Source organism: Nanorana parkeri, unplaced genomic scaffold (genome assembly GCF_000935625.1).
Source record: "Nanorana parkeri isolate BGI_ZX_2015 unplaced genomic scaffold, ASM93562v1 scaffold259, whole genome shotgun sequence".
In the NCBI taxonomy this organism is placed as follows: Eukaryota; Metazoa; Chordata; class Amphibia; order Anura; family Dicroglossidae; genus Nanorana; species Nanorana parkeri.
This window is the reverse complement of record NW_017306527.1, coordinates 116,876-141,380: the sequence shown is the minus strand read 5'-3', so window position 1 is coordinate 141,380 and position 24,505 is coordinate 116,876. Positions and strand designations below refer to the sequence as shown.

The window sequence follows — 24,505 nt, the reverse complement described above, 5'->3', positions numbered from 1 at the left end:
TAGTCATGAGGCAAACATGGAAGCTGCAGTTGCTGACCTCTACTTATGAAAATGCTAGTTGCTTGTCTGCTTTGCTTGCCCTCTTTCTGGCTTTGGTGATCTGACCTGCAGTAACAATGTAGGTTATGACTTTTCATGGACTTTTCTTATCTACATGCTCATTTCATTTCAATAATCTAGAAAGTATTGAAGCCAGTTGGTTAGGATACCAGCTAAGCACCACGCAGTTTAGAAGGTGTAAACATTTGCAGTGCCTGTTCTTCTCTCATGACAGGTTTACTTTAGTATCCTTATTTTTACACGTACATTTGTTACTACCTGTTAACATCAAAGTTAAAGATGAAACTACCAAGTTTATTGTCTGTCTGGTATCTGTAGATTACATAGTGTGTAGGAACAAAAAGATACATTATGGAATATATCGTTAGTTTAATGATAAAGCATTCACATTATTTTGATATACTCCACAGAATGTTTTACACAAGTGTTGTAAAAATGTATATGTATCTATTGTTTACCACCAACCTGCTGCATTTTGATTAAAGTTGTTGGCCCCATAGACGTCCTGGGCATTGAAAATGCTATGCAGCATCCATAGTTTGAAGCAGCTATGTGTCTAATGGAGCTATGGCAACATCGGCAATCCAGCTGTTGTGGAGCTACACATCCCCTGAGGCATTGATGAGGGCATGACTCTAAGGCAGAGACATGAGGAAATTTGTAGTTTTGGCACATCTGGAGTGCAGAGGTTGTCTACTTCTAAGCTATGGCAATAAGTGTAATTTACACTTACCTAACTCACATCTATAAGAATATATTTAATGGATTTCTTCTTTAAGCTTAGGCTTCTACAGGATGAAAGGCTGTACCTTGTTTTGGTGTACAGCATATACATATATTGTACACCTGCTGCTTTTATATAGGATATTTAGAACTGTGTGGCCGATGCAGGGACATTTCAAAGTCTGGCCCTATACATTTTCAGTGGCTATAGTTTTGAGTTGTGAGAAAGTTATTGAGGGATGCATAGGCATTTTGAAGTATCTTTTTACTGTGTAAAACAATGTGTTCATAATTTTACTTCTGGTCTTTTTTCTAGCATGACCCTTATCGCTGGTGTTCACATTTTTTTTTCTTCATGTGCTGAGACTGCAGTTACAAATACTTTGTCCAAGTTGTATATTTGCATTGGGAGGAGTTAATGAATGTGCAGTCCAAACTCCAATCTAGTCTGCCTGTTTTTAGAACTTTGCTAACACAATGCTGCTTTTTCCTGCTAACATGGAAAAACAAAACACTCTTTTAGAGCTGCAGAATTATATTGGTGGGAAATTTGTCCCAAGCAGATCCTACATCGATTCTTTTGATCCTTCTACAGGCAATATCTTCTGTAGAGTGCCTGACAGTGGCAATGAAGAGGTGAGATCTAGGATCTTGTGTGTACGTGTGTGTGTGTTTTTTTTTGTCTGAAAATGCCTACCCCCTTCATATGGGAGCGATTTGATTTGTAACTGTTCCTCTATGCCAGCCTATTACCCAATTCTCTATGAAGTAACAGGAGTCTTTTCTGACAGGGTCTGTTATATTAAGCTGTATAAACAATATCAGCCTTATTTAAAGTGACACTAAACTCAGGAGTTAAATCTTAAAAATACATTCAAGTACCTATAACAAAAATGTAACTTATTTGTGTATCATTCAGCTGTAGATCTTCAAATCGTCTCTGAATTGGTGCTGACACTGTCCTTCCTTCTGGAGGGGGCTACTTTTGTTCCCCATGGTCCCTGTGTGTGTTGTAAAGTAGCCACCGCTCCAAGCTCACTCCTGTGATGGACTACAGTCTCATGTTTAGTTTACTAATTTGTATTGTGATTGTAGTTCATCACGGGAGCAAGCTTGGAGCGGTGACTACTTTACAACACACACAGGGACCATGAGGAACAAATGTAGCCACCCTCCAGAAGGTAGGACAGTGTCAGTACCAATTCGGAGATGATTTGAGGATCTACAGCTGAGTGATACACAAATAACATACATTTTTGTTAATAGGGTACTTGAATTAATTTTTTACATTTAACTCCTGAGTTTAGTGTCACTTTAATAAAAATTGTGATTGGCTACTAGGGGTTACTAAACTTAATAGGGATTCTTTATTAAATTGGTGTACCTATTAAGTATATGTTATAAAATATTTATGATTTTATAATTTACACATGAGAATACCCAAATAGCTCCTGTGCGCATAATTTACAACATTTGTATGCGTTGTATGTATGAATGTTTAAATATAAACAAAGTTGTTGGAAACATATCTCATAGTCTTTTGCTAAAGCAAGGACTTTATGGATGACACATTCCTTTCTTTGCTACATTTGTATCTATGGCCTTTGGTTACAATTTCTGAGTGTTTTTTTTTGGATCTGCCACAGTATGTCTGTGTCAATAATGGTTATATTTATTTTAGGACAATGGTGGAGCGCCAGTGCCAGCTGCAAACGCTGCACCCCTGGTAGTTCTGCCAATGACTCCAAGCTGTAGAGGGAGTACAAATCTCAGCAATACATTATACAACAATGCAGAATACCACCAACCATAGAGGACTACAGATCCCAGCAATACATGTAATGCAGAATAATATGAAGCTAGATACTCTGTGTTGTTTACCAGGGCTGTGCACGGTCTTCTGAGTGCTGTTGGGTCTCCCACAGGCTGAGGGTTTCTGGAGTAATTAAGGCCTTGTCTCTTACCCTGAGACCTTGTCTCTGCTCTGAGACTGCAACATGTATGATTTTATTCACAAGGGAACAGTCCTGCTCTACCAGGTGCCCCCTCTGATTTTGAGTTGCCTAAATTCTTGACTGATGAGCTTACCCTTCAGGAGTTGCAGTCCACTGCTATTACACCCAAGATTAGGGAGACCATTTTGGTTCTCTTTGATGCAGTGTGCACTACTCTGAAGGGTCATCTTGGGTGTTATAGGGCCCCTAATGCTGCCAAGACTTTACCTATCCACTTTATACCAACTGTCTTTGGAGATTGGAAGTGCCCTAATAAATTGTTTGCACCACATAAAAAAAGCTGGATTTGTATTTTAGCCAGGAATTTGTTCAGAAGTGCTCTGTTTCCACTATGGATCTGACTGTGTTGTCTCAACAAGGCGACTACCATACCTGTGGAGGATGCATTTTCCATTAATGACCCAACTGATGAGCGGCTGGTTGTCCTTTTCAGATCCCTATGCCTGCAGGTCCCACCTGAACCTGATCTGGCTGTGGCTTTATTTTCCCATAGCCACATAAAGGATCTAACCACCACTCCTGTTGATCACTTGCTAGAAGATCTTATTTCTCGCATGTGAATTCTGTTGTCGCATACGCGTAGCGCACTTTGGCTAAAGTGCTAGACTGTGGAACTCTATTGTAAAATGCTTGTGACATGGTTTCTTTCTTCCCCAATGCAAGAATACTAAGGAACAGACTGCGAAGTTGTGTCCCTCTCAGGCTTGTCAAGAAGCATCCCTTTAGTCCCCCCCCCCCAGCTTGGTTCCCAGCCCACCTGCAATATTTGGTATTCCAAGTATGGTTAATCCTCAGACAAGCCTTCCTCCGCATGAAGATGCGCAACCATTTTCTGTGGTAGGGGGGCATCTGTAGAGGTTTGAATTGCTTACATTCCAGATGCTTGGGTCCAGGAGGTTGTGTCCCAGGGCTTCAGACTCAATTTGATTCCCTGCTGCCACCTCTTTTTCTCACTGCCAATCTTTGTGTCTCCACACAGACTAGCAGCTCTCCATCGGGCCCCATGGAGTCTTCTTGATCCAAGGTGTCATTGCCCCAGTCCTTACAGCAGAATAGTTTCATGCATTTTACTCCAACCAACCAAAGGGGCCCCCATCTTGGACCTCAACTCTGGATGAAATCCACCAGATTGGTAATCTGCTCCCTTCACAGGGGAGACTTTCTGACTTTGTGGACATTAAATATGCTTTCTTACATGTGCAAAACTTTGCAGTGCACCAACACGTTCTGCCCTTTGTGGTGGGACAAGCACATTACCATTTCTTGGCCCAGCCCTTCTGCCTCTGCACCTCGTGTGCTTGCCACAGTGTTGGTCCTGCTGCATTCTCATCGCATCCCAATTGTGGGATACTTAGATGACCCCCTGTTGAGGGAACAGTTGGCGAGGGCTCTGTTAGACAACATGTTTGACTGTTCAGATGTTAGGGATTTAGGTAGATCCTGAAACTGACAGCGTTATTCACAAAAGGGTGAAGAGTTTGCAGAAGTGAACAATATAGGACAACATAGCTGAACAGGAAAGTGAGCTGAATTGGAGAATTTTTCCAAATCAGCTATGTTATCCTAGATTGTTCACTTCTCCTGTCTTCTCCAAACTCTTCCCCCTTTTGTGAATAGCCCTGTGAGTATTTGGGTCTGGTCCTGGACACATCTGAGACAAGAGTATTCCTTCTCAAAAGAAGCTTCAGACTTTCAGGTCCAAACTTTTCAGTTCACATACCATCCAACTCTTTACTTCTGCATTAGAGTCTTGAAGCTAATCATAGCCTCCTTTTAAGGAAGTTCCCTACGCCCATTTTCCCATTAGGCATTTGCAACACAGGATTCTGTCATCGTACAACAAATCAGTCCTGGACTTTTATTAAATACACCCCTAAATTTTGGATTTCCCATAACTTCCTGCCCCAGTCACTAGGATAAATAGAGGATGATTCTCCACAGTGTGGACACAGACGCAAATAAAAACCTAACAGCGTTTTTAACCCTTCCATCCAAAACTAAAAAAAAAGCTTTAAATGTAAAGCCCATTAAAACTATATGTCTAAAGCCAGCCATACATCTTTAGATTTTCGATTGGAAATTTTAGTTGCTGCCAACAACCCTCTTTCGATTCTAGCTCAAATAGCTCATCAAGCACAAACCAATATAGTTTTGATAATCGTTCGTTAGCAATATCAATCGACAGAGGGGATTTTAGTTTGCGCATGTGCAGTGTTCATGTTGTAATTTTTTTCGCAGGAAAACGCCACTAATCAATCAATTTTCGTATGATTCGAAAAAAGTTTTCCAGCCTCACCCTTCAGGAAAATTCGGCCAGGAGTACCGTAAAAAAAATCGGGTTACCATTAACTGATCGATTATTATTCGAAAGACAACTCGTGGGCGATTTCCGAACAATAATAAATAGGTGTATAGGGACCTTTTAGACTACCCTGTGCACAAGTTGAGAATGATTCTGTGAAATTTCACTGCATTGCCACCATATTATAGGAAGTGGAAAAATAACAGATCTCCTGGCAGGATCCATAGGTAAAAAGCTGCTACTAGGGGGATTAAATGCTGTGTAAATGCTACTAACAGAGTGTAGCATTTTTTATTTTGCCTACAGTTACACATCTGCTATATTGCCTTATTGTTAAAGCGATAGGGCATATTTAAATCAAGTGGCACTGGATAAGAACACATTTCATGTTTAGACATTACAATGTTTTTTCTTTCAAGGTCAGTGCTGCAGTCCTTGCTGCCAAAGCTGCCTTTCCCAGTTGGTCTTCTATGAGCCCTCAAGACAGATCTGCAATTATGAATAAGCTAGCTGACCTGATCGAAAGACATTTGGACGAGTTTGCACAAGCAGAATCAAAAGACCAAGGTGACCTGAATGATGTTATTTGTTAATAAACAGCATTGCATTACCCTCTCTTCAGCTCAAAGGGAAGGGAAATCTGTACTTACATACGGAATCTTAGGGTACCAAGACACATGCTCCTGAGATCCAATCTTAAGGTCAATTAAGGTAAAATTTGGACAACCAATTTAAAAGGCTGCCCTATTGTTACCTAAAATAACAAAGTTTTTATTTTCCAAAGTGTAATGAAACAAATCTGTTGAGTTTTGATTATAATGGGAATCTCAAATTTGTCCTTCATTCTGATGTAGATCCACTGCACACAATATGTGACTTATGTGAGTAGAATAATGATTCCCATGTTCAGCTGATCTTGGGTATATGAGCTCAGTATGAGGAATGAAACCATGATTTTTAAAATGGTGAAATGGTCTTACCTAATATAGTGCAAACTTTCCAGTAGGAATACACATGTACACAACCTATAACAAAATAAGAATAAGAACGGCCCACCACCACCACCACCACCACCACTTGGGTCTATTACATAGCAAAGACAAAATATATATAACAGACATAAGATGGGAATAATTTACTGCCTCGGAGCTGAAGAAATCCACTTGTATCTAAAAATGCATGCATTTCGATTTTTAACAAATGTATTTACATGCATTGCTTTTTTGACACTTATTTTGCTAAAATAAGTGCGGGGCCAGGCCGATGGGTAGGTAGAAGGGACGACATTGGGTGCTTCAGCAGGAGGGGTGGTGCAAAAAAGGCAGGACTTGCAACCTATACCTCATGGGGGGAGGTTGCACTTAGCACTCATGTGTGCTAAAGAACCTTGTCCTGGCACTGAGGGGAGCACCTAGAACTTTCAAAACCTAAAGCAAACCTGTACTTTGCTGATAAAAAAACTCAAATCAACCTGTGATTGGTGGACTGAAATGTCCATAAGCACTTAAGTGAAGGTTAATATGGAACAGTCGTCACCACATAGAGTCACTGCTCTCCCATGAGTGGTGAGGACACATGTACCAATGCAAGGCCAACACCATCAATTGATTGGTGCTACTCTAAAAGTATGTTTGCATCATGCAAAAAAACATAAACTTTCCATGACTCCAGGCCCCCTATCGAGTAATCCCAATTTTCCGTTAGGAGACTCAATGTAATTTACTCACCACTGAAATCCCCCTGTTCCTTTAAGAATGGGGATATTCTATAAACACAAGAAATCTCTGGCTTGTTCAGAAATGGAGCTTTGGGCCTTAAAAGGGATCTTTACTCTGGTGGACTTACCTACAAGTGAAACATTTTTTATCCTACTCCTCCGACTCAGAGGTGTACAAATGGGACCTGACAAATTTTGAATCCATAGTCTTGGGTGAAAAGGGCACCAGACATAATATCTAGTTCCTGTACTCACTGCTTAGTCATTAGAATGAATTGGCCACCATTCACGTCAAAGACCAATTGGATCACACGGTGGGAGTACAGTTCTCAAAGCAGCAGTGGCAAGACATCAATATTTTAACTCTTAAAGAGATTGCAATGTAATCTCCTGGAGAAGACTAACTATAAAAATGTTTCCCATTTTTCCCATTGGTACCATACACCTGAACGCCTCCACAAATATGATAACCGGATCCCCAGTCCTTGTTGGTATTACTCGCAGGAGATGGGTTCCTTGCTCCACAAATTTTGGACATGCTCTAAGATACAGCCTCTTTGGAGGGCGAAACACTCACTTGTCTCAACTATCATTGGGGAACATATAGAGTACAAGCCAAAAGTTTTCTTACTCTATTACTAGATACAAAAAATCTTTGTAAAACCACGTAATAAATGTGGCAAGGAGTGTAATCCATAGACACCGGAGATCTTCCATCACACCAGCTGTTAAGGAATACGTGACCCAGGTGAACTATATTCAAGACATGGATAGTTTTGTCAAACCAGGACAGGAAAACGAGTTTCCAACATACTGTATACACATTTAATCGGGCTCCTCATATGCATCTATAATGCCCAACTAACCTACCGATGACACATACCCTCTTGCCCATACCCCACCATAGGTGTAACTCTTGGGATGGGGGGGGGGATACCTCAGCATCAGGGGAGTAGGTGGGCAGATTTCCCACTGATCGGGCAGAGATGTACTTTTTTACCTTGAGGCCTCCTGGACTGGCTCCACTCCCCTTCAAACACTCCCTACCAACCCCTTTCGCACACCCCACCTACACTCACCTGCCTCCCCCCATTTGTTTTTTTTTAAACTTCTTTTGCCCCTACCTACTGGCCCCAGAATAAGTGCTGAAGTACAGGAATGATGTCCCAGACAGGTTTATTTTGATTTATTGATCTTTTGTTTGTTTTTTCACACTACCTGCTTGCAGTATAGATGTTGCCACACTGTTCCCCTGAACGAAAATGTTGTTTCATGTGCATTGTATATGTACACTTCTGATTTTATACATCAACCTAACTGTTAATATATTGACATTTTTTTTTTTTTAAACGAAATAATAAACAGGGAAAAAATAGTAAATGAGCTTAAAAGCAATTAAACTCTTTAGCCGCAGTCACATTGGAGCATTTCATCCTCAAAATTGTATAACAAAAGCAAACTGGTTGATTGTAGTTTTATTATAAGCAGCTTTAACTCGCTCTATTCTCTCTCCCAACGGTGACTTGACAGCCTTCTAATGTAAACAGTGCACTTGCTCTTTGTTTACATTGGAAAACTACCAAGCCATTGCCAACTGCAACTTGTCCAGATGTTGACTGCAACTAGAAAGGTCAGTGAGGGCTTGTTAGGGATATATAAAAATGTTATAGCTTGGCCACCTATAATAACATCTGGCAAGAAGAACCTGTCAAATATGCAACATACTTATAATCTGGTCAGCTTTTAATGTTTGGAATCCAGTCTGTTGCATTTCCTGTGCCATTAAGGCATTGACAAACTTAGACATCTCTAAAGCCACAGAATAAGCATGACAGCCAGGGGACTAGCAATTTCATGAATAGATAACCAATGGTTAGCAAAAGATTGATCAGGGGTGGTGTCAGTGACAGACACAGATTCATTAGTATTTATGCATGTTACGTAGTTAGTATATATTTTGTACAGTATTTGAAGCAATTAAAGTGTGTATGTATTAATAGAGAAATCTAAGTAATTCGTTTAAAATGCAGCTCCAATCTATAACCAAGGCAACATATTTCGGAACTGCCATCTTTGTAAATAAAGGTTTTGCATTACAGTTTTTATAAACCTCAAAGTAATCATTAAACAAATTTGTTCACTCATTTGTGTCATGTACGAACTGTCAAATTTGCAAGCCGGTCTAAAGATGTTTTAGAAATGTCCACAGAAGATGAGTCAGAAAAGAAGTGATTATCGCTGCAAATCCCAAACTGGGAAACTTCACTTGCATTGTAAAGGAAACGATTTTGCATAAACAAGCTGTAGATGGCTTGACAAGTACTAAAGATGAGCACGGGTATTTCCTTAAGCAACAGCCTTTATGCCTCTGAAAGCTTTGTACTGTAAGTCTACATTTCCTTTTAGAGATACCCGTTTCAAGTGGTACTTTTTATGTTTGTATTTACAGATGTCTTTCTGAGTAATGCATTTTCTCCGAAAATCATGTAAATTAACATATTTTGTGATGCATTCGTTAAGGATCTATACATATTTTATATTGGGTGCCGCTGTTTTTGTTGCTTAAGAAAATGTAACCCTACAATAGAAAGAGGCACAAAAAGTGAATAGTTACTGACATAAATTTCCATACAATTTTGGACTTGTGTCAAGAAATATAGACTGCGTTGTGATGCTTCTCCTTATCCACAAACTACTGTCACTTGGAACAAGCACTCATCTAAGAGCAACATTAATTTTAGATACTGCTGCAGCTCACAATCAAACATAAATAAACACCTGACATTATATAGAATTGCTGGTGATTTCCCTCCTAGCTGGAGTTCTCTTTTAATGTTAATTTTTAGTGCTTTATTAAGCCTGAACTCCGGCCTTACCTTAGGTCTTGCACAGTTGTATAGGCTCCTCTCTTGTACTGAAATTGCGTACTCACTGAACACTGTGAGCATCTCATAGTGTGTATTAGAATCTAGCATGTCTTACAGCCCCCCTCATTTTCTGGCTGGAAGACATTCAGCATTATACAGCTCATTCCTCCCCAATCTTACTGTCCCTGGCCTGTCCCATTAATTTATTGAATTACAGCTCTTTCAATCACAGAGGCTCAGCATTACTTAGGACGGTCTGGGTAAATAAAGTCAAATATACAAAAACACAAATATCTAAGCCAAAGGCACCCGAGCGAGAAGCGTAGTTGTATCGCGGCTTAAGCTATGGGTGCTGCCCTTTAGTGACGTTCTTTGTGCTGGTGTCGCTCCTCCTGGACCCCCCGGGAGGGAGCCAGTGTCTGGGTGTTCTCCTCTCTTCCACCTCACTCCATGCTGTTATATCCTCCTGAGGATGCAGTCATCAGTGAAACGCATTGAGGAAGTTGCTTCTCTCTTTCTGGTGTCGCCATTATAACAAAATTAACTTATTACATGATATGTATGTTGTAACATGGGATATTTGAATTGTTGTTTGTATATACCAGCAGTGTAACAGTGTTCTTGTTTTTTATTGTTCTAATAAAGATGATGCCTTTTAAGAAGTTTTTTCAGGCTATATTGTATGCCTAAAATCCCCCAATCCTAGCCTTTGGCTTAGATATTTGTGTTTTTGTATATTCATTTGGGGTGCAGTAGCCCAGCCTTCCCCTGCTGAACACTTCGTATGTAAATATAGTCAAATATAGTCTACCAAGGAACTCCCACTCCTCCAGTCTGTCATGTACCCATCAAGTCATTTTATATTTGAATAAATTGTCCTAAGAATCAACCCACTGCTTGCATCAGGGCTACGAGCTCTTCAGAGGAGTACTGAATCATGGTGCTTTGATGTTTTCATGTACAGCACCCTGTTGATGATGAAGGGTCTAAAATAGGGTATGTAATGAAAAGTGAAATGCTTCCATTGATTCCACAGAGAGTTGTGCTGCATTAGAAATAATATATTCTAAATTATACATTTTATTTTTATTTTTTTACCTTTCAGGGAAAACACTGACATTTGCGCGGACTGTAGATATACCACGATCTGTGTACAACTTTCGCTTCTTTGCCTCCTCCATCCTGCACCATACCACGGAGTGTACACAAATGGAGAACTTGAACTGCATGAATTACACATTGCGCACTCCTATTGGAGTTGGTAATATTGATAGAATTGGGGTTGGCAGAGGTTGTGTTACATTAAATCAGTTTGTTAATAATATTTCTTTCTGTCAGCTGGACTAATAAGCCCTTGGAATCTTCCCCTCTATCTACTCACCTGGAAGATTGCACCTGCTATAGCATGTGGGAATACAGTTGTAGCAAAGCCAAGTGAAATGACCTCTCTTACTGCATGGATGATGTGCAAGTTAATGGAAGAGGCAGGTAGTGTATGGGATTTTTTTTTAAAACAGTATTTATAATATTATTTTGTGACTGGCTACCTGTCAACTAATTTATAATTTTGTTAGTCAGTCATCCAAAATAGTTTTTCTAATGACACCATGGGAAAAGTCATCAGGGATTATTTGCAGTTGATTCAGGAAATCACATAATAACCTAAAGATATGGTGATAGCTTTCAAGATAGATACACAGAGAATAAAAGAGCTGGCAGATTGCTCCTTCAAGTTCTTCCCTGTGCTTCTTATATAAAGGAAAGTCTAGGCTACTGGTCACATAATCTCTGCTGTAAGGCTGGACTATCTGATCTGAACTGTGATCTGCTACTTTAGTTGTGATCTCATGATGAAATGGCTAGGCTTTTGGCAACATAACCCATGCTGAAGGGAAGTGGCAGCAGCATTTTCTCCAGGAAAGTTATGTATGTTAGACTTGTTTAGAAACGGAAAATTAAAAATGTTTCAATGTTCCTGAATATAGACATGAGGATTTGTAAAACCTGCAGAGAATCATTCCAGTCATAAGTCATGGTCGCCTGGATTCCGAAATTGCATGATGCTCCACAGGTCATCAAAATCTACATGTATTCAGTATGATCCAATACTATCCATACTGATCCAGTATGGTCGCCTGGATTCCTAAATTGCATGATGCTCCACAGGGCATAAAAATGTACATGTATTCAGTATGATCCAACATTTTTGAATCAGTGATTTGCACTTAGGTAAGCATTTGTCTATTGGTTTCCATTAGCTGAAGTCACTAAATCGGCACCTGATAGGAAATCGTAAGAGAGATAAAGGTTCTCTGATATGCTGCATAGAAAAGTGATGATGCAAAACTATGCTATTATAATGCAAATAGTAGTTCTGTTCCTTTATAGGTGTCCCACCAGGTGTCATCAATATAGTTTTTGGTACTGGTCCAAAAGCTGGAGAGGCTCTTGTGTGCCATCCGGATGTACCTCTCATCTCCTTTACTGGAAGCACTGTGACTGCTCAACGCATCATTGAGAAGAGTGCCCCATACTGTAAAAAGCTGTCACTGGAACTTGGAGGAAAGAACCCAGCCATCATATTTGAAGATGCAAACCTAGAGGATTGTATCAATACTACTGTTCGCTCCAGTTTTTCCAATCAGGTAAGAAATGTGCATATTTTCACCATTACTAAACCCTTTCCCCCGATTTCTGGGGTTAAGCCCTTCACCTGCAGCACAACCCACTGCCACGTTTTAAATGAGCATCTCACAGGCCATTAGCCTTAGCCCTAGACTTGGAAAAATTGAGCCCTGAGAAACACAGCGAACTGCCTTTTCTTCCAAACAAGGTTAATAGCAGGCACTGCTCTTAAGTAGCATGTTTGCTTTAAAAGGTCTGCAGTGACTGACAGATTTGCTTAAACATTGGTATGGCAGCCTGGTTAACCTTGAGGCTCATATAGTTGTGTTGAGGTGGTTTGTATTGGAAATTTTAATCTGTATATTTCTGGAACATTATTCCAAAGATCAAGTACTTTTGGACTGAAAAAGAGAAGTCGGAGGAAGGACAGACAGAGGTGACAGCTATAGCATAGCATTGATTGCAGTGATAATTCAGAAAGTGGGATGAGTTTAAGTATCAAAGGTTCTGTACTCGCATCCATAGAATTGCATGAAACCATAAAAGTGATCAGAAACTGGTTGTTAGCTTGTGAAGAATGTATCTGTCATACTGTACCTTTTGGAGACCAAACTGAGGAGGGGGGTGTTTTTAAGGCACTCAGCACATTATGTGTATAGTTGCATGTGTTTGTTTTCATAGTGTTTATATGCACCCAGCACTTCTCAAAGCTCTTCATATAATTTTAATGTATGTATATAAGCCCATATTGATTTGCCCATATTGATTTGCATTGATATGGTTATGCAATAAATGTGTACTTTTTTGGGCGGGAGGGGAAAGCTGCACATTTTTTAAGTTTTGAATATCACCAGGACCTGTTCTGGCGGGCAGACACCTAGGCTTTCTCCTGGCACTGGTTACCTTTTCTGAGTCCACGAATGTACTCAGTGCATCTATCTCAGGAGCAGAAACGTTTACAGCAGTAAGTTGCACAGCAGGCTGAACGTCAGAAGGATCAGGCTTTTGAACCTTGGGAGCTGAATCGGGGTACAAGACATCAGAAGCTATATTGGGATACAGGACCTTCAAAATTGAATCGTAGTACAGGACCTCAGGCGCAGAGACAGAGCAAAGAGAGTGCAAGACTTTTGGAGCTGTGACAGAGTGCAAGAGCTTTAGAGCAGAGACGGGGTGCATGACTTATGGAGTTAAACCAATGTGCAAAGTCTTTGGAGTAATATCGGGGTGCAAAAGTCGAAGAGCTTGAGAGACAGGATGCCTGACTTCTGAAGAGGAGGCAAGATGAATGCCTTCTGGAGCTGAGACAGGATGCATGACTTCTGGAAAGGAGACAGGGTGCAAGACTTTTTGAAGCAAAATCAGGGTGCAAATGCAACGCTGCAGAGAAAGGGTGCAAGGCTTCTGGAACAGAACTAACAAATTGGAACTTTGGAGCAGATTTAGGGGGCAGGACCTAATAGACAGGAACAGGATGCAGAGTCTTTAAAGCAGAATCAGAGAGCCAAGCAGCTTTGAGGAATGGTCAAGGACCATACTTTGCTGAATGATTGAGTCTGTCCAAAAGATGAATCATACTTCTTAAGAAGAAGTGGGGATAATTGTTTTGCAGAGAAGGAGGTCTGGGTTGCTAAAAGTTCTAAATGCAGATTGGTAGCCACCAGAGCAAAAGATGATACAGAGGCAGGCTGGACTGGAACAGCTGGCACAGAGGCAGGTAGGACTGGAGCATACAACATAGAGACAAGGTTTGGACCCGGACCGCAGGCATGGAGACAGGCTGGATTGGAACAGCAAGCACAAAGACTGGTTGGGCTGGAACAGTGGGCACAGAGACAGGCTGGTCTGAGGCTGATAGGTGAGCAGGCTGGTCTGAGCCTATCAAAATGTCCCCTACATATATTTAAATAGTCTGTGTCCTATATAATTATATTTCTCCTACTTCATGTATACACATTTTGTTTTTTTATTCATTATATCCTAATGTTTTAAGCTTTTCATGAATCAATTCTGCCTTGTAATTTGCATGGTTTGAAAACTAAATCTAGTTCCATTTTAATTGGAGTCCTTTAGTGGGCATTTAAAAAATTTTGAAATGACAATTATATATTTTGTTTAAAAAAAAATCCTTATGTATATCCTTAAGTATATTATTCATTTGTTGTGTCTTTCTTTAGCTCTAATGAAGGGGGGTTGTTTGGCCCCTGAAACATGTTGGCTGTTTTTGATTATCGATTTTTGATTTTGACATCAGTGAATAAATTATATACAATTCTTGATACGTGTGTATGATGGTTCTTCTGGTTCTAAACTGTATGGGCAGTTTTTTTTTTATAGTGACAATAAACTGGAAAAAAAACCGAGTAAAATCTGGCTAAATGCTACTTCTAAAATAACGATCAGGATTTGGTCATAAATATTCCAGTGCTTGCCAAAGAAAAAAGTACAGTAAAAACTGTTAGGTGTTACCACAAGATGGAGACATTGTACAGATTTTAAACTATTGCAGGACAAGTTCAAATAAAAATACCTGCGGACTGTAGAAACATACTCTGTATTTTGATATAAGACAAAGGAAATCTATTATCAAGTTAAGGGTACCCGTGCTGAATTTTGATAAAATGCTACTTACCTGGCTGTAATTCTGGTTCCCTGACTTCAACCGGTTCTGAGCCACTGTCCTAGAGCGAGCATAAAGCAATTGAAGTCAGAACGTCTGACCTGGATGCATGTTCTAGGCCCTTGCATCAGAAAGAACAGAAGACATTAGATCAGCATGACAGCCAGGCAGCTAGCATTATCAGGTGAAGACAGCAATGGCGGCCTCAAGGTTTCTCTCAGCACAGGTTTCCTTTAAACATCTGCTGGAAGTTGGCATTGTCAAAGTCTGCATATTGGTTTCAGGGCCCACTCCTCACTTGTAAAGATGTTGCAGAGGAGGAATAAGTATGCAGCTTGTTAGACAATGGCAGCCTCCTTTGGACAGGTATGTAGTGTGATGACAGGCTTCCAATAAAAGTGAAGGAAGAACCTGTGAAAGGACATATGGCAATTTAGAGTCATTGACTGTAGAAAGAGTTTGCGGATAAAACCATGATTCTTAAGCTGCCTTAAAGACGTACAAAGTTGCTCATCTGACTACGAGACGTCCATTACATAACTTGGCGGTAATCATCTCACATTCTGTAAAGACGGGCCCACAGAGAGAGCTGCGTAATTACAGAATACACTGCAGCCAATTAATGACAAGATAAAATGTGGAGATGTTGCCCCACGTAACAGAATTTCATGCTTAATTTTCCTATGCCATGAAAGATTATTCGTTATTGGTTTTTATGGGCAATACCTTCCACCTTGCCTGCAGCTTTCTGTGCTCAGTTATTAATGAATTGGTCTACAATGCAAAGAAATAGTAATACCCTAGCACTGGGATAAATTATCATATTATAAAGGAAAATTCATTTTCAACTTTTGTGACATTTTACAGGGGGAGATTTGTCTCTGCACAAGCAGAATTTATGTTCAGCATTCAATCTATGAAGAGTTTCTCAAGAGGTTTGTAGACGCTACAAGAAAATGGAAGGTTGGAAACCCATCTGATCCATCAGCCAGCATGGGAGCTTTGATCAGTCAGAGCCATCTAGCAAAAGTAAGTAAAAAATGCTCATTACAAGCCCATACCTTTTTAGTAGGAATGCACCGATACCAAGTACCGTACTCGGTACAAGTAAAGATACTTTTCCAGCTCCAAGACTAGACTAGAGAAAAACTCAAAAGTTAGGAGGCAGCTGTCATTTGTAAGGAGCACACGGAGCTCCCGGGATTTGTACATCTCTGTTTTATTGTACGATTTTGTTTTTATAAACATATATAAGGGATGCACCGATACCATTTTTGCAAGTATGAGTACTGATACTTGTCCAAGTACTTACAAGTACGAGTACTGATACATTTTTGTTATGTCATGTGACAGTTTTTCTAAAACAATACAGACTAATGATTTCAGGACAGTGGTGGAGTGCCAGAGCCAGGTCCCAGCTGCAACCGCTGAAACCCTGATAGTTCTAATGAAAATGTCAAGTTCTGGCACTGGTTACCTTTTCTGAGTCCACGAATGTACTCAGTGCATCTATCTCAGGAGCAGAAACGTTTACAGCAGTAAGTTGCACAGCAGGCTGAACGTCAGAAGGATCAGGCTTTTGAACCTTGGGAGCTGAATCGGGGTACAAGACATCAGAAGCTATATTGGGATACAGGACCTTCAAAATTGAATCGTAGTACAGGACCTCAGGCGCAGAGACAGAGCAAAGAGAGTGCAAGACTTTTGGAGCTGTGACAGAGTGCAAGAGCTTTAGAGCAGAGACGGGGTGCATGACTTATGGAGTTAAACCAATGTGCAAAGTCTTTGGAGTAATATCGGGGTGCAAAAGTCGAAGAGCTTGAGAGACAGGATGCCTGACTTCTGAAGAGGAGGCAAGATGAATGCCTTCTGGAGCTGAGACAGGATGCATGACTTCTGGAAAGGAGACAGGGTGCAAGACTTTTTGAAGCAAAATCAGGGTGCAAATGCAACGCTGCAGAGAAAGGGTGCAAGGCTTCTGGAACAGAACTAACAAATTGGAACTTTGGAGCAGATTTAGGGGGCAGGACCTAATAGACAGGAACAGGATGCAGAGTCTTTAAAGCAGAATCAGAGAGCCAAGCAGCTTTGAGGAATGGTCAAGGACCATACTTTGCTGAATGATTGAGTCTGTCCAAAAGATGAATCATACTTCTTAAGAAGAAGTGGGGATAATTGTTTTGCAGAGAAGGAGGTCTGGGTTGCTAAAAGTTCTAAATGCAGATTGGTAGCCACCAGAGCAAAAGATGATACAGAGGCAGGCTGGACTGGAACAGCTGGCACAGAGGCAGGTAGGACTGGAGCATACAACATAGAGACAAGGTTTGGACCCGGACCGCAGGCATGGAGACAGGCTGGATTGGAACAGCAAGCACAAAGACTGGTTGGGCTGGAACAGTGGGCACAGAGACAGGCTGGTCTGAGGCTGATAGGTGAGCAGGCTGGTCTGAGCCTATCAAAATGTCCCCTACATATATTTAAATAGTCTGTGTCCTATATAATTATATTTCTCCTACTTCATGTATACACATTTTGTTTTTTTATTCATTATATCCTAATGTTTTAAGCTTTTCATGAATCAATTCTGCCTTGTAATTTGCATGGTTTGAAAACTAAATCTAGTTCCATTTTAATTGGAGTCCTTTAGTGGGCATTTAAAAAATTTTGAAATGACAATTATATATTTTGTTTAAAAAAAAATCCTTATGTATATCCTTAAGTATATTATTCATTTGTTGTGTCTTTCTTTAGCTCTAATGAAGGGGGGTTGTTTGGCCCCTGAAACATGTTGGCTGTTTTTGATTATCGATTTTTGATTTTGACATCAGTGAATAAATTATATACAATTCTTGATACGTGTGTATGATGGTTCTTCTGGTTCTAAACTGTATGGGCAGTTTTTTTTTTATAGTGACAATAAACTGGAAAAAAAACCGAGTAAAATCTGGCTAAATGCTACTTCTAAAATAACGATCAGGATTTGGTCATAAATATTCCAGTGCTTGCCAAAGAAAAAAGTACAGTAAAAACTGTTAGGTGTTACCACAAGATGGAGACATTGTACAGATTTTAAACTATTGCAGGACAAGTTCAAATAAAAATACCTGCGGACTGTAGAAACATACTCTGTATTTTGATATAAGACAAAGGAAATCTATTATCAAGTTAAGGGTACCCGTGCTGAATTTTGATAAAATGCTACTTACCTGGCTGTAATTCTGGTTCCCTGACTTCAACCGGTTCTGAGCCACTGTCCTAGAGCGAGCATAAAGCAATTGAAGTCAGAACGTCTGACCTGGATGCATGTTCTAGGCCCTTGCATCAGAAAGAACAGAAGACATTAGATCAGCATGACAGCCAGGCAGCTAGCATTATCAGGTGAAGACAGCAATGGCGGCCTCAAGGTTTCTCTCAGCACAGGTTTCCTTTAAACATCTGCTGGAAGTTGGCATTGTCAAAGTCTGCATATTGGTTTCAGGGCCCACTCCTCACTTGTAAAGATGTTGCAGAGGAGGAATAAGTATGCAGCTTGTTAGACAATGGCAGCCTCCTTTGGACAGGTATGTAGTGTGATGACAGGCTTCCAATAAAAGTGAAGGAAGAACCTGTGAAAGGACATATGGCAATTTAGAGTCATTGACTGTAGAAAGAGTTTGCGGATAAAACCATGATTCTTAAGCTGCCTTAAAGACGTACAAAGTTGCTCATCTGACTACGAGACGTCCATTACATAACTTGGCGGTAATCATCTCACATTCTGTAAAGACGGGCCCACAGAGAGAGCTGCGTAATTACAGAATACACTGCAGCCAATTAATGACAAGATAAAATGTGGAGATGTTGCCCCACGTAACAGAATTTCATGCTTAATTTTCCTATGCCATGAAAGATTATTCGTTATTGGTTTTTATGGGCAATACCTTCCACCTTGCCTGCAGCTTTCTGTGCTCAGTTATTAATGAATTGGTCTACAATGCAAAGAAATAGTAATACCCTAGCACTGGGATAAATTATCATATTATAAAGGAAAATTCATTTTCAACTTTTGTGACATTTTACAGGGGGAGATTTGTCTCTGCACAAGCAGAATTTATGTTCAGCATTCAATCTATGAAGAGTTTCTCAAGAGGTTTGTAGACGCTACAAGAAAATGGAAGGTTGGAAACCCATCTGATCCATCAGCCAGCATGGGAGCTTTGATCAGTCAGAGCCATCTAGCAAAAGTAAGTAAAAAATGCTCATTACAAGCCCATACCTTTTTAGTAGGAATGCACCGATACCAAGTACCGTACTCGGTACAAGTAAAGATACTTTTCCAGCTCCAAGACTAGACTAGAGAAAAACTCAAAAGTTAGGAGGCAGCTGTCATTTGTAAGGAGCACACGGAGCTCCCGGGATTTGTACATCTCTGTTTTATTGTACGATTTTGTTTTTATAAACATATATAAGGGATGCACCGATACCATTTTTGCAAGTATGAGTACTGATACTTGTCCAAGTACTTACAAGTACGAGTACTGATACATTTTTGTTATGTCATGTGACAGTTTTTCTAAAACAATACAGACTAATGATTTCAGGACAGTGGTGGAGTGCCAGAGCCAGGTCCCAGCTGCAACCGCTGAAACCCTGATAGTTCTAATGAAAATGTCAAGTATCTGCACTGGTACTCAAAAAGTATTGGTGCATCCCTACTTTATAGGGATGGCAAAGAGAAGAAAGAGAAAGGCCATAATGGTAAAAAATGGATAATGCATCCAACACATATAAGGTAGTTAGTGTAGCAAATAAGCCAAATACTTTTTGCTACACTTTTTGTAGGGAGCTATTTATGTTTTAATATTTTTTTTATAAATAGTTTTTTTGCATGTTCACTTTTTTCATTTTTGCACAAGTGTGTTCCTCTATATTGTTTTTCCATTGAGGGAACAATCAGCACAGATTCCATTTCGCACTGTTTTGCTGTCAGGGACGTTCTCAGCAGCAGCGTCTGGGCCGCAGATCCCGGGCCCTCCTCCAGCTCAGACGTCACAGAGTGACGTCACGCTCCCCGGGCCGCCGAGTGTAGCTCCGCCCCCGGCCGCCGGCTCCCTCGTTAAAAGCGAGGGAGATTCAATTGCTCGGCGGTCAGTCAATGGAGACTGTACATTGAGCAATTGCTCTCCTACCCGCCAACTGAACTGCCTCAACTGCCGGTTACTATCGTGAACCTTCACAGGAGTGAAGGAATCTGATCCCCACTGCTTACCTCTCTCAAGTTCTGGCAAGACTGCACTGCTCAGAGACATCTCAAACCGCAAGTATCAGGAATACAGGCACTGTGATCATTGTGCAGCTTTACAGTATCGCCATCTGCTGGTCCAACCAGATATTACAACCTCATATGCAATCTGCTTATAACAGGACTCACACTGTATATATGTGCACATATCCCCAGGCAATTGAATACACGGGTTCATCTTCATAGTTGTGCTGTGCTATAATTAACCCTTACTTGTGTGTACTATATTGATTACCTTGTATGCGAAAATACACTGGTAATTCCTTTTATTGTTTCAGTGGTATATGATGATTGTGGGAGCTGCGCCCCCTCACCACACCTAAGAGGGTTATAGCAGTCTCCCCAGCCTGAACCACTTCCTTATCAGAGTGGGCTGTGCCCTTAGATCCTTATTTGAACTCCATAAGAAGGGGGTAGAGTATTACATTTGCAGACAGCCCAGACCTTAAAAATCTTAGGTTGGATCCTGAACTCTTTAGAAATCAGTGTTGGAACCCACATATCACTTGCAGTATCTGTGTCTCATCCTAGACACAACTCAAGCCAGGGTCTTATGCCAGGAAAAACCTCCAACTATCTGCATCCAGACCTGGACTTTGCAGTGCAATTTAGCAGGGCTTGATAATAACCTCCACTTAGGCATTTCCATTTGCCCAGTTCTACTTGGCCCAGATCCTAATAAAAGATGTCAGTCGGAAGGGCTGGGGAGGAGTCCTAGACACCTTGTCAGTGAAGGAGACTTTATCATCGGATAAATCAACATTCTCAAGCTCAGAGCGATGAAGTTATCCCTGTAACAATGTACACCGTGACTCGATGGGCGTCCTATCAGTAACCAGTCAAACAATGCTACAGCAGTGGCATAGATAAATCATCAGGGAGGAACAAGAGGTCTTGCCACAGGAAGAGAGGTAGAAAGGATTCTAGCCTTGGTAGAACTCTATGTTTCAGCCTTGTCCACTTTTCACATTCCAGGTGTAGTTAGTTGGCAGGCAGTGTTTGGATCTGGGGGAATGGTTCCTCCATCATGTGTCACAAGGGGTGGATGCTGGAGATGGACATTGTGGTTTCCAGGTTCAACAACAAACTGTGCAGACTTTTCTCTACATGCAGAGATCCTCTAGCGAAAGCAGTGCATGCTCTGATAACTCTGTAAAATCAATACAGCCTGATCTATGCCCTTCCTCCTCTAAACCTCCTTCTTCGTCTACTCCACAGGATCAAGATGGAGGGCATTCCGGTGATCCTCATAGCGCTGATCTGGCTTGATAAAATTTCTGGCAGACACCACGCAGGCTCTTCCAGATCGACTGGATCTCCTTTCTCAAGGACCAGTTTACCACCCGCTTCACTGTCTCTGGCTTTAATAGCATGGCTCTTGAAGCTCAGGTCTTGAGAAACAGGGTTTCTCTGATTCAGTAATTCCATTCTGTTAAAAGCTTGAAAATCTACCCCCTGCAAGATCCACCATTGCACATGATAGGGTAGGCTTACTTCACTTGCTGGGAGAAAGGAAATACTCCATGGGATGAATCCTAACCTTTCTGCAATCAGGTCTGAATCAGCATTTGTCCTTGAGTACAATCAAGGGGAAAATTGTGGCCCTTGTGATCTTAGTTCAAAGCCAGCTAACCTCCTATTTGCTGGTTAATACTTTTGTACAGGGTGTCTGTTATGCGGTCCCTCCTGTACAACCTCCTGCAACTCTTTGAAATTTGCTTCTGTGTCTGTTGGTACTTCAAAGACGGGCTTTTAAACCTATCAGGGATTTCCCCTCTCACTTACCAGGTTGTGTTGCTTGTTGCCATCAGCCCTGCAAGGCATGTCTCTGAGCTGGCCGCCATGTCCTGTAAAGAACCTTATTTGGTCCTACACATGGACAAGGTGGTATTGGGGCCTAAAACCTTCTTTCTTCCTAAGGTAGGTTCGGCCTTTCCCCTCAACCAGAATATTGTTCTTCAGTCTCTCTGTCCAGCACCAGTAGAAAAGAAAACTTTCCTTCACTGCCTGGGTGTGGTTTGTGCTGCATGTGCTAATTTCTCAGCCACTGCTTCAATTGGAATGAGTGACTTTCTTTTTGTCATTCCTGATGGTTCCTGTAGAGGGGAACAGCTCCTCGATCCAGCATTTCCTGGTGACTTAGACAGAGCATTGTTCATGCTTATGTTGTAAAGGACACAGTCCCCGCCCTTACTGTCAAAGTGCACTCGACTAGGTCTGTGAGTGCTTCTTGGGGATTTTGGCATCAGGCAACTGTTTCCCAGATTTGCAAGGCTGCCACCTTGGCTTTTGTTCACATGTTCTCTAACTTAATACCAGGTGGATGTTCAGGCCCTTATCTGGTGCCAGCTTTGGGTATAAGGCAATTCAGACACCTCTTAGTTTTGTGGGCCTGTTTTTTGTTTTGTTACTTTTGCCTATCCTTCAGTTGGACTTCTTTTTGATGTTCCAGTTGTCTCTGAATAACATGTGTCCCTCTTAAGTAAAAAAAATAAATAAATCCTGTTTTCGTTTTCATTTATTAACATAAAATCCGTTTCTTGGAGTCCATTGAGGGAAACAAGTCCCACCAATCTTTGTTTGTGATATACTCTTAGTACTACTTTTCTACAAGACTGAAGCATGATGGGAGTGGGAGGAATTATAATTGGTTAGCCAACTGCTTTTTGGTTTGCCAGTGTCCAGTTTCTCCTTAATAACATGCTTATGTCCCCCTTGACCCACCTAGTGATCTCCAAGAAATGGGTTTTACGGTAAGTACAGAAATCCTGTTTTTTGTTATATGTTCCACTTTAATGTAACATCAATGTTTCAATCTAAGAAAGGAACAGTAGAACTTTCCATTTTAGCCTATTTTATAATTTTTTGTCTTTGAACAGGTTGTTGCATAATGACAAGGCTTGCTATGTTGTAATTCTGACATACTCTGTTCCCTAGGTAAAGGGCTATGTGAAGCAGGCTTTGGAGGAGGGAGCTGCTGTTGTTTGTGGAGAAAGTGTGGATACATTAATCATCCCACCAGAAAACCAGGGTGGTTACTTCATGTTGCCCACAGTGATAATCGAGCTAAAAGAAACCTCTTGTTGTATACAAGAAGAGATATTTGGACCAGTCACATGTGTCGTCCCTTTTGATACAGAGGAAGAAGTTATTGAAAAAGCCAATGGGGTCAAATATGGCCTTGCTGCTACTATTTGGACAAGAGACGTGGGGCGTGTCCACCGTGTTGCTAAGAGATTGCAGTCAGGTCTTGTATGGACTAATTGCTGGCTTGTGAGAGACCTTAACTTACCTTTTGGAGGCATGAAAGCATCAGGCCTGGGAAGAGAGGGAGGAAAAGATTCATATGAATTCTTTACTGAGGTGAAGACTGTCACCATAAAACATTGATATTGTTTTTTACAAACATTTACCATGAATAAAATCTATGCTGACATGTAAACTGATTGGCTAATTTTATTGTTTCATTTCACAATCTTCATTAGGCTATTAAGATGTTTTTAAGATTAGGAAGGCATCTGGTGTCACCAGCCAGTCTTAATGCACAATTTCATCCCCATAGTCTAAATTAAAATAAAGGCACTGTTATACATTTTGTAAAATGGCAATGATAAACATATATTTCATTTTAACTCCAGACTATGGTTTCCCTGAATAGCTTAGTTAATGTTCTTCACCACTTTGATCCCTGGTCCATTTGCAGTAAGAGCAGAGGATCTTCTCTCACTTTATCTCTGGAATTTGTTGACGCTCCCCATCCCCCAATGAGGCGCAGCAAGATCTCATACCTGCTGTCTCAGTGCTCTATCCAGGAATAGTCATCTGAGGGAAAATGCTCTTTCCCCGAGTATGCATGATTTACAGATAAGATCTCCCTGGAAGGCACAGAATGTACCATGCACGGGAGTTGGCTGTGAGGCCATGGCTATGTCTTCTGTGTCTCACTAGACCAGGAAGTGGGTTTACATTAAGAGAAAAAAATGATTCAATAAATAACTAGCCATAGTTTTGGGATCAGCATGCAGAGGTGCATGTAAAAGGGATTTTTAGTGTTGAGGGTGAAAGAACCATTTTTAAACCCAAATTACAGGCCCAAGTCCACTAATTGGCCATCTCATGTAATTAACTGGAATTATTTATTTAATTCCCCCATATTCCAAAGAAAGGCTGGTTGCAACACAGACTGCCTAAAACATGTTTTCCTTTTAGGAGAAAAAGTAATAGGAAATACAACATGTTACTGTAACTGAAGGTGAGAGGAAACCATCCAATGGGGTTACGTGTTCTGATAACTA

The 24,505-nt window shown here is 40.8% G+C and overlaps 1 protein-coding gene across 3 annotated transcripts; it reads left to right on the top strand.

The window, feature by feature from the left end:
• Positions 1 to 1,231: 1,231 nt before the first annotated feature.
• Positions 1,232 to 23,637, top strand: ALDH8A1 (aldehyde dehydrogenase 8 family member A1). 3 transcript variants are annotated; one of them, XM_018556938.1, is made up of 7 exons: positions 1,232 to 1,419; positions 5,520 to 5,667; positions 10,790 to 10,945; positions 11,023 to 11,172; positions 12,073 to 12,329; positions 15,797 to 15,958; positions 23,148 to 23,637. In XM_018556938.1, the coding sequence occupies exons 1-7, from the start codon at positions 1,261 to 1,263 to the stop codon at positions 23,598 to 23,600; spliced, it is 1,485 nt and encodes a 494-aa protein (XP_018412440.1). In that variant the 5' UTR covers positions 1,232 to 1,260; the 3' UTR covers positions 23,601 to 23,637. The 3 variants fall into 3 exon arrangements, with proteins under 3 accessions (XP_018412440.1, XP_018412441.1, XP_018412442.1); XM_018556939.1 differs by lacking the exon at positions 11,023 to 11,172; XM_018556940.1 differs by lacking the exon at positions 15,797 to 15,958.
• The last annotated feature ends 868 nt before the right edge of the window (positions 23,638 to 24,505 follow it).